Source organism: Barbatula barbatula (genome assembly GCF_947034865.1).
Source record: "Barbatula barbatula genome assembly, chromosome: 8".
Classification (NCBI taxonomy): Eukaryota; Metazoa; Chordata; class Actinopteri; order Cypriniformes; family Nemacheilidae; genus Barbatula; species Barbatula barbatula.
In genome coordinates, this window is record NC_136771.1 from 10,100,713 (window position 1) to 10,111,132 (window position 10,420).

Here is a 10,420-nt window from a genome sequence, read left to right on the forward strand (position 1 = left end):
TAGGCCTACTAACTAATTGCTAGTCTGTGAGAATAGTTGTTAAAACACAGTCTTAACTTAGCGGTTATGTTTATGCAACTGGCCCTGTATAAGTCAATAGGGGACAGTGTCATTTGGTAATCTTTTTTGTATTCTGCAAAAGAAAGAAAGAAAGAAAGAAAGAAAGAAAGAAAGAAAGAAAGAAAGAAAGAAAGAAAGAAAGAAAGAAAGATAGCTATCCAGGTCGGAAGTGTTATTAGGGTAAGGTCTCTAATAGCGCTTGAAGAAAGTAAATTTTTTAACCGCCGGTCCTCTAGGGGTCGCAAAAGAGTAAACGAGTATGTTTTTGTCTGTTTGTTTTTGACCCACGAAAAAGAAGCAGATGTAACTAGCAAAGTTTAGGATAAAGTTTCTCCGGTGGATACGCCGATTAAAAAAATACTTTTGAGCACATTCATTCGTTGCTTGAAAGTTATCACAGCATCATGGCGGAGAATATAACGTGTAATTGAAGAGGGTCAAGAGAAATCGAGAGTGAGTAACTAAGTGGATTCTTTGTTATATTGTGGTATTGTTGTATGTAACGGGAGGGTCGTCTGATCTTTAAGGCCCGGTTTCACAGACAAGGCTTATCTTAAACCAGGACTGTGCACTAGCCAAATTATGATATTCAAGTTTGCTTTAAAAATATTACTGGTGTATTTTAAGCCAAAACAACGGCACTGATCTATTTTAAAATATGTTATTTTCAGTTACGACAGTTTAAAGAACATTCGTTTTAGACTGGGACTAGTCTTTTTCTGTGTAACCTGGGCTTAAACGTTCAGGCTAAATGCTCATGAAATGCATTACATACGTTTGTCATTACAGAAATCTTAACAAAAGTAGATGAAGTAAAATGTAAAAAGTATCGCGTAAAAAAACTAACTTTTTATTTTTTATTTAACGGTGGTTTTTAATCTGTACTGCGGCGGTACGCGATTATATGAAGGCTATACAAGGATCACAAATGACCTACAGATCGGTTGTTTTGGGCGGTTGTGGTGTTAAGAGCAATCGGAAGGGTAATCCCAGTTTAAAGTCACATGCTTCCCGGTGCAACTGCTCTGTCACCGGGGGTGTTTGTGGGATGACAGAATTGGTGAATCATTTCAAATGGTAAAATAGACATCTGTTCATCAGCGTAAAACAACTAAAGTAGTTTATCTATTTTAAAGATTTATCTATTGCCTACATACACCACTTCACGCAAAGATAGACTCCTCTTGTCTTCTCTTAATAGTGTGTCGCGATTGTAAATTTCATTACTGTGCATTTCAAATGATTAATACATATACAAAATATTGAGGCCAGAACATACAGACTAACTCAATAACTAACGTTCAACTTTTTTTTATCAACTTTACAGTGTTTGTCAGTTAACACCCTTTCAATGTATGAGGGCCTGTAGCTATGGGGACACAGTTCACAATTGATGACGCATTTGTCATGGAGGGGGAGGAGGTGGTGCCTGGAGAGGATGTGGATGAATGGAAGGGGAAAGAGAAGGACGGTGGGGGGGAGATGACATTCGGACCTCTGTCTTTTGTCAAACCGCAATGTCATCCCTCTGCTTCTGCTGGCACTCCTGAACACAGCAATATGAAATATCAGGTCAGATTTATATGCTGTGCGACAAGTGTGTGAAAAATCTCTTTAAAGTCACCGTGCAATCATTATTTTTGTCAAATGTATTTGCAGTCGTAACCTTTAATCAAAAACATTCAGCTCCTCTCTCCCTCTAAACAACAACTTTTTTTTCATCATTGTAAGGCCTGAAAAGAGGTTGGACTATACTGACTGTCCAATGGGTACTGGTGGTGTATCAGGCCAACTTACAACGATCCAATCAATTAGGGGAGGGCGACGAGAAGTCCCTCCCTACCTTTTTTCCAATTTCAGAAGTTGTTTTAATTGGATGTACATCACGATACGGAAAAAAAGACAATCGCAAGGTCATTTCATGGTGACTTTAAAGAGACGATCAGGCAAATTACTGACTTTATTTTGTGGTCACCCACAGAACCTGGAAAATGAAGATGCTTTAGGGGGCACTGTGAACTCTTCTTTCAACAACTTTTTTAAAATCAGGTTTGTGCTTTTTTTTTGTCTCGAAAAACACCCAAAAGGTTTCTCAGTTGAATGTTAGTCACTAAAGAACTTCACTTGCCATTCTTTGTGTTAAAATAAGAACAACGTTCTTTAAAATGTTTTACTTTTGTGTACATTACCAAACAATCCATTAAATGGCAAAATGTGTGTTTGTGTTTCAGTGATCCTGCTACCTTGTCCTACTGTAGCTCTCAGTGGTCATTCAGCACACTCAGCTCAGTCACACAGCTGTCTGCTCACTGCTGCGGGTAACACACACACACACACACGCACGTTTGTTTCACTATATTAGTGAGGTCGTAGACTTCCATTGATTTTATATTAGACTAATGACGTTATCTCGTCTCTGACCATATCCATAAATCTGACACTCAAAGAAACATGTGCACACCATTAGAAGTAAAATATGATTTGGCCGATTAATGAGCCTTTTTAGTGAGGACCAGTAAAATGACTCCACAAGTTGGTTGACATATTGCACTATATTTATAGTGAATACATTCAGCCCTCATAAAATATCTAGACACACAGTGTAAAACAATACTTTAAATTCTTTGTGCAATTGTGTTTTCAAATATAGTTTTCAATGTTCTGTGTTCTATGTGGGTTGTTCCCAGGTGGACATCTCACCCTTTGGTGAAGAAGAACAGACGAGTTGTTCTGGCTTCATTCCTCCTCTTAATCACTGGAGTCGGTGAGACATTCATAGTTTTGTGGCTTAATACTTTATCCTAATAAGTACACCATATCTCCTCGGTGAGCACTTGTTTGTGATCTGAGTTGTGGAGCTCTTGTTCTATTTGACTGCATATAGTTTGTGTATACTGCTGTCAACTCTGATCTTAGGAGCAGAGGATATATTCAGGTGTGCTTGTCATTTGCTTAGTATTGACTTAGATAGTCATCTGTGTTCTCACGTGTCATCTCCCCCTTCTCTCTTCTATCAGCTTTGATCTTTACAGGCATTGTCATACAGTTAAACCCACACGCAGGTAAGACCTGTTACATTGGTTGTAAATTGGTTCTTATTCAGCAGGTTTGCTTGAGACACAAATCTAGCTTATTTTACATAAAGCGTGTCAGTTTCTATATCTGAAGCTAAATCACCTTGTGTGAAGTCAAGTGTTTCCTTTTTTTTTTACAGGTGTTTCAAGTGCAATTTTTTTTGTTCCTGGATTTCTTCTTTTCATTCCTGGTGGTAAGAGCTGAATTTGTCTTAATGTGTTTTTCTATAGAGTAACTTTTTCCTTAAATATCAGTACTGGAGTTTAGACCTAACATTATGGTAGTGTTATTGAATGTCAAGTCATCTTTGTAAAACAGCCTAGAGAGAAAAGAGCTGCATCATAAATTGCCTTTGGTAACAGAGACATCTTAAAAATGTAATTATGTATTCTCTTGCGTTCTTTTTTGTTTCAGTTTATCATGTGATCTATATAAGCTGTGCAGTTAAGGGGAGAAGAGGATTCAAGTTCTTTTATTTGCCATACTTTGAGAAGTGAAGACTTCTCGCATCATTCAGACTGGTGGGCTGAATGGTCTATGCCCAACATTTCATGGACCAATTAAAAATATCAGCATTTCAAAACCAACAAAATGAAGTATGAATATGAAGATTTTTTAAATCTCAGTTATAGCTTTGTAAATGATTTTATAATTCATGTAGAAGTCAATACAGAGGTGTCAGAGGCACTTCTACAAATTATACTTACATGAGAATTTTACTTAGATTTAAAGTGTCCAAAACAGAAAAAGACGAGAATTTAAGACAGCACATATCTCTGTGATATTTTGTATAAGTTGTGCTACACTGCTGTCAGTGTACTTTCTCAATTCAGTGAAACATTTTGAAAGCATTTGGCTGTCTAACAGATGAACAAAGTGTCCTATTAAATGCATCATCGTGAAATTGTACACCACTAACATTAATGTGCAGTAAAAATTTAATGATAGACAAAATAATTTACACAAAGGAATAAAGATGCAGCCAAACCAAGAACACAACCATTTTACTCACCACCACATGCACATACACTCTTTAATGTATTTCATTTCTTTGTAAAATCATGTAAGATGCATAAACCTTAGTAAATTATTTTTTTCTACGCACATCAATTATTGTTTTAACTAGTACCACTACTAATACTTTGAACCACTGTTTTAGTGTACATTATACAAGAAATTGAGTGTTGCAAAGATTTTGTATTGTGTACTGTTAAAATCTTTTCGACACTACAATAAAGCTTTTTTTGTATTTACTTTCAAAAGACGTATTTGTTGATTGTACACAAGAGTGATGAAACAACATTCTTTGAGAACACGAATGACAAGTTATAACACAATTTAAATAGTTGTAATAAACTTCTCTATTCAAGTGTTGGTAGTACTAACGGACATCTGAGTTTTGATCTTAAACTGACACAATGTTTCTCCCTTATCAAACTGATGTAGCAAATTCATATGAAAATACACATAAAAATCCTTATACAATTCAATCAAATGTTGTATACCTATAAAAATGCATAATTCAATATTTTTTATAGTATTTAGCAACTAACGTAATTTGTTTCAGCTGCTGTCTGACTATTCAATTCAACATGTGAAATGCTGCATTCTATTACTCCCAAAACTTCATTAGTTAAAGCATCACACATCTGTGAGGTAGGTCTACATGTTGCATATATAGTAAGACAACAGAATGAGGTAGTGTTTTGCAGTTTGAGAAAAATATTGCCGATTCAACTCTCAGCTTTTTGAAGATAAACACAAACACTAGAATCTAGTGCCTGAGAACTTCCATTTTCAATATGAAACCTTTGGGTTGTAATGTATCTTCGCTTATTAGCAGCAGGCTGTAAATGTCAAGTGTCTTCAGCATTGTGCTTTGCCTTTTGTAACGGAAAGATCGATAGCATCTGCTATCACACTTGCCCGAGTTGGGCTGCTGGTGAGATCCAGTGTAGGGGTCGGGCTCAAGGGTTGCACTTCATTCTGTGAGTTAAGCAGGAAGGGTAGCCATGGAGCAGTATTATACGCAATGAGGGGGGAGTCTTCTCTGTAGCTGGTCACTCTAAAATTTGTTATTTCTAATGTGCTGAAAGTTGAAGATTGAGCTGAAGGTGGGATTTTTAACACCGAACTGCTCGATGATCTTTGCGAAGCATTTAAAGACAGGTCCTGAGGAAGCTACAGGAGAACAAGAGACACACTTAGCACTAAAACACATTGGCATATAACATCCCTGTAATTTGAATTGAGCACAACTAAATTTGTATTAATTCATATGCATTTTTACCTGCACTAAGTCATTTTCACTGTGTGTGCTCTCTGTGTCACTATCTGTTGAGGAAATTATATACAATTATGCTTGCGGAAGACAATGTTCATACCAATAAAGCCTTTTACAAATCCAGTGGGAAAGAAAGAATCTTACCGCTGCAAGATGAAATATGTGAATCCTGGAGAGGGTAACACCCTTCAGTAGAACTAATAGAAGGATCTTCGTCTGCTGTGCCAACCTCTACAACTGCACACACCTCGGTTAGTTCTCCAACAACCATCTGCCTTATAGGTGATGTGGGCATGAGGTAGTATTCATGCTCTGTGTTCAGAAATAAGAAATATAATATAACCATTTAAAAAGACTGCCTTGAAACATACATACATGCATGGCATCAACCAATTGCATCAACCAATTTCCTTTTACACATTAAATATAAAGTCTGACAAGTTTAGAAACACTAAAACGTCTTTGAACAAATAAGACCTTAATAATCTCAATACCGCAACGATCTAAAAATGTAAACAACATAAAACATAAGTCACGATGCCAAGATTTTTATTCATCATTCCTTTCATAGACACTACTGAAGTATATGTTTTATTAAAATTTAAATGTAACATTTTGTAAATGTGGAAAACTGCCTGAATCGGTAATGACAGTAGGACGATTTTAACTAACTGCTATTGTGGTACTGGCAGAATTCACAACATAACATGAAGGCAGACATGGCTGGACGTGTTACGGTAATGAGATTTTCAGCAGGAAATGCAATAATATACTAAATTCATTTTTATAATTAAATAATTCTTTGTGCAAGGTAGAGCACCATTATCTTTATTGTAACCATTTTTGTGTTACTGAATTATATGTTTTATATTTAAAATCATTATTGCTATGATGTTTCAATGGTTTCATGAGAATGACCCCAACATCTTTATCTATTCAATCAATTGTACTCATTTACACTACCTACTAAGTGAATAGACATTAATTTATGCTGGCTGCATTACTGTTGTGAAATTTCATAAGTGTGAGGAACAAATAAGAGGTTGTGTGTATAACTGTGTTAGTTACCAGCAAGTAGTACAGTGCTGTCTGGCTTGATTGCAGTTTCCTCCTTCATCCCCTCTAGTTGTTTTAGCATTTTATATTTTCGAGGAGTGCTTGCTTTCCGTTTCTGAAAAACCCTCTAAAAACAAGCATGACAATGAGATAATTGCAATACTTAAATGAACATTTTCATAAAATGTTGCTATGGATAAAACAATGTGCTAAATGAGTAAAGACGTCTTCTTACTTTTGATCTTTGCTCTAGGTCGATCTTTTTCTTGCCTGAAAAAGGGCACATTTTTGAGGATCCTTACAGACATAAAAGCCATATCTGCCATAAACTTGAACATACATAAGTGTTTTTTTTCCCCAACTCCTAGCATGTTTTGTTTGTTTTAACTTACCTTTCTTCACAGCTTTTTCAGTCAAAGTGAGCATCCTATACATTCTGAAAGCATTGTTTCCTCTTTTTATGCTTTTATCTTTCACCTCCTCAATGTCTGGTAAAGAATTCATTGCACAGCGAAAGTTTGCCTTCCATGTCTTAGGGTCTGGTTTGTCAATACCAGGACGGTATTTTCCTGCATGAAACACGTTTGGGTAAAATACAATCTCTACTCTACCACATAAATACATTCAAAGCCAAAGCAAAAATGCAAAGAAAATATAATGAACAACAGATCTGCCAATACCTGTGTGAATGGCCCAGTTCATAAATAAAGGTGCATCCTTGTCCAAATCCCATCCCTGCCTGGCTGCATGCATCCAGGGAATCTGAAATATCCTTTTCTCCTGTAAATATAAAACACGTGTGTGATATGATATGACACAATCCATGCACAGTGAATTAAGTAACACGCAAAGCCCACTTAACATAACAAGATCACTTCCACAACACAACGTTACTGGAAAACCACAGAAGTTATCACATAGATTACAAGTTCTTTATTGCATACATCTAATAGTATCGTCTTCAATTGGTTAAAAAGGAAATTATACAATTAAGAAAAGATTATACTCTTACCTCGTTGACCCAATGAAGACCCTGAATGAGCCCGCTCGTAATCTGCTGCTCCAGCCAGGGGCGCATTCTCATTCTGTCTACAGGCATCTTGACACTTGACATGACAGAATACAGTAGAATTTGACTACATAGTATTTGACTACATAGACCAGAACATAGTAAAGCACTAGGCATAATTCGGAGCCACGAATAAGGTGAAATGACTCGTGTTTACTGCTACAAAATAAACTCTTAGACATTTATATAAAATGAGGCGATTAACAAAAGTAGATTAAATTGTTTTCAAACGTAGCCACTGAGCGTTTACAAAGGTTTCAGCCAGGCACGTTCTGGAAGCATTTAAATGTTTACCTGGACGAGAGGCAACCCGATTATACGTCAGCGTCCCTCGGTGACAAATGTTACGAAATCTTTGACTTAAATACTACAAAAAACGTCACCATGCTTTAACTTTCTGCCATATAAAGCACATACTGTTTTAACGTTACAAACGAGATCTCAAATCAATGTATTAAACGTCTCGTCTGTTCTTTCATAGTGACGCACCGCCATCATACAGTTGACCGCGGAAGTGAAACAACGCAGCATTTCATTGGTCAACAGCGCCGCACGGATCCTTTCAAACCTCAGTTCCTTTCACTTTCATTTCCGCTTCCACGTACGCAACGTCACCGCCTGGAGCTCGGCGTTATTTTCGCTTCAGTAATCCACACGATTATCTTGTATTTTTTCGTCCAAATTATGATCGACTCGAGGAACCGACCGCACAAAACCAGATGATTTAAAATGCCTACATATTTATTTAAAAATGTGTTGTTATAAACTTTCTATTACAGTGTGACTTTGTATTTTATACTGGAAGACAAGTTGATATTCAAGCATATACTTGAGCGCTCATAATATGTCAATTTTGAATAATAGTGAATGGAATGCTTTGTTTATGAATGATGACTCGTGATGAATCACAAATGGTGGCAAAAATAAAGTGTATGGTCAATCATGGATGATTTAGATTTAGAATATTTTTGTGATTCATATCGTTTACATTCCTCTTTAACTACATAGGACAATTCCCATTTAAATGATTAGTTTAATAAAAGAACATTTAAAACATTCAGTAATGACTCCTAAAATATGGGATTAATGATTTGGAATTTGCAGACAGAAAAAATGTTCTAACAAAATATTACTAAATTGTTTGACAAAAGTATACTTCCAGGTCCTGTTAAGAGAAAAATTTTTTTTTTATGCATTTCGAAAAAAAATCAAGACATAAAAGGTGTAATTTTCTTTATTTTCCTGTTACCCCTAAATGTAAAGAGGTTAACTTCCACATTTTTAATCATATATATCCTGCAAAAGAATTCTTAAGATAAAAATGTAAGGCCGGAGACTCTAATGTTTATAAAATATGTCAAATTTATGTTGATATGGTGGTATTTTTTCAATGTAATTTGTTGAATTGTTTCTAGACTGATGCATTGGAATGGATCTGTTTAACAGTTAACATTTTAAAAAGGGAAAATAATGCAAAAGCTAAATATTAACATTCTTTATGGATATTGTTTTTATAATGTAATTTCTTGATTTGTTCCCCTTTATTTTCTTTCTATGCAATATATGTGGGAATGTATTGACTATTCAGTGTAAAGACTGAATAGTGTTACTGTCTTTTTGTTATTAATCATTTAATAAATGTTTGAAAAAAAGATTAAGTGGAAAAAAAGGAGGTTTACTGAAACTCCATCCCTTCTTAATTGATCAGGGTGTGTCTTCAAATTTTGCCCCCAAATTTTGCCAAATCATCCCACAATGAAGGAGGCTATTATTTTAGTAGTTTTATACAAAACCAATTCTTTTTGATAAATTGGGTTTTAAAGGTAGCCTACTGTTTTTGTTTTAGACGTATTGTTGTTTAGACTTATTAATGAAATATGGTCAAATGTGAACATATATAGAGTTCTTACTGGAAGAGTTACCCCTGATAAATTGCATTTCTGTCTACATTCAAAAATATGATACTGCATAAGGTCAGCTTTGCTGATGTTTCCAGTTTATGTGTATTGTGTATATATGTTACCTTTTGATGCAATCAGTTATATTGCTTGTGGTAAAATTTAAGTTGTTATCTCCTTTTATAAAAAGTCATTTAAACCAACTACACTTCAAGATTTAAGTCTTTGATATTTGTTTTCTTATTGCTTCGTGTTCTGTTTGTATGTTGTTTTTTCTATTCTTTTATTGATTTCATAGTTGTATTTTAGTCATAAATTTTATTTTTTTATGTATCTTAAAGCAGTGCTGTTTGATATGATTGACTTTGATATGATTACATGTTAAAAAGATCTTAGTGAGGATAGACTAGCAATTTAGTTCTTTAATTCCAGAATCTTCAGATAAATCCATTTGACAATCGATAAAAACCCAACCGAAGTGCCTTGAAATGTGCTTTGTTGAATGCTTTGATGTTATTTTCACCGAGACAGGAAGTTAGGGCAGAATAATAAATGGCCCCTCCTTTAAAAAATAGTCAATAGTTTAACTCACTGTCTGGAATTTCAAGAATGCTGGAGTGCATGAGGATACGAATTGTTGATTTGCTTTTACTGGAGTAGAGACTATAAATTTTGAATGCTAATGTTTTTGTTAATTCGACGAGAAAATATCGGTTTTAGAGCACATAAGTCTACAGTTATCCTTGAGGCTAATGTATTCATGGTAGAAGCCAACAAACTCAAATTTTGTGGTTTTGAGGGTGTTTTTTTGTTCCACTGCACAGATTTGTATAGTTTTCAATGTATTTCAGTGCGACCTTAAATGAGGAAGGGCCTCATTGTGGCTAAAGAAGATTTTTTAATCCAAACAACAAACTTTAATCAGGTCAGATCACAGTTCACATTCACACTAGAAATGTAATGGGGTCAGATGATTTT

The 10,420-nt window shown here is 35.2% G+C and overlaps 2 protein-coding genes across 2 annotated transcripts; one reads left to right on the plus strand and one right to left on the minus strand.

Annotated features, from left to right (window-relative positions):
• Positions 1-95: 95 nt before the first annotated feature.
• On the plus strand, positions 96-4,509 carry tmem134 (transmembrane protein 134). The gene is made up of 8 exons (XM_079462437.1): positions 96-513; positions 1,388-1,632; positions 2,042-2,109; positions 2,292-2,378; positions 2,748-2,824; positions 3,078-3,122; positions 3,275-3,328; positions 3,550-4,509. Exons 2-8 carry the CDS (start codon positions 1,432-1,434, stop codon positions 3,630-3,632), a joined length of 615 nt encoding a protein of 204 aa, XP_079318563.1. The 5' UTR covers positions 96-513; positions 1,388-1,431; the 3' UTR covers positions 3,633-4,509.
• On the minus strand, positions 3,594-8,151 carry irf2a (interferon regulatory factor 2a). The gene is made up of 9 exons (XM_079462436.1): positions 7,839-8,151; positions 7,488-7,581; positions 7,156-7,255; positions 6,868-7,044; positions 6,711-6,745; positions 6,488-6,602; positions 5,564-5,731; positions 5,426-5,469; positions 3,594-5,316 (listed from the first exon to the last, which is right to left on the minus strand). Exons 2-9 carry the CDS (start codon positions 7,572-7,574, stop codon positions 5,002-5,004), a joined length of 1,041 nt encoding a protein of 346 aa, XP_079318562.1. The 5' UTR covers positions 7,575-7,581; positions 7,839-8,151; the 3' UTR covers positions 3,594-5,001.
• Between the last annotated feature and the right edge of the window lie 2,269 nt (positions 8,152-10,420).

Excerpts from the sequence above, each read along its gene's own strand:
- irf2a (XM_079462436.1), bottom strand. The coding sequence starts at position 7,574 with ATGCCTGTAGACAGAATGAGAATGCGCCCCTGGCTGGAGCAGCAGATT. Across the intron at positions 5,470-5,563 it reads ACATATTTCATCTTGCAGCG|ATAGTGACACAGAGAGCACA; the intron begins GTAAGATTCTTT and ends TTTCCTCAACAG. Across the intron at positions 5,317-5,425 it reads GTGAAAATGACTTAGTGCAG|CTTCCTCAGGACCTGTCTTT; the intron begins GTAAAAATGCAT and ends GTTCTCCTGTAG.
- tmem134 (XM_079462437.1), top strand. The coding sequence starts at position 1,432 with ATGGGGACACAGTTCACAATTGATGACGCATTTGTCATGGAGGGGGAG. Across the intron at positions 2,379-2,747 it reads CTGTCTGCTCACTGCTGCGG|GTGGACATCTCACCCTTTGG; the intron begins GTAACACACACA and ends GGTTGTTCCCAG. Across the intron at positions 3,123-3,274 it reads ACAGTTAAACCCACACGCAG|GTGTTTCAAGTGCAATTTTT; the intron begins GTAAGACCTGTT and ends TTTTTTTTACAG.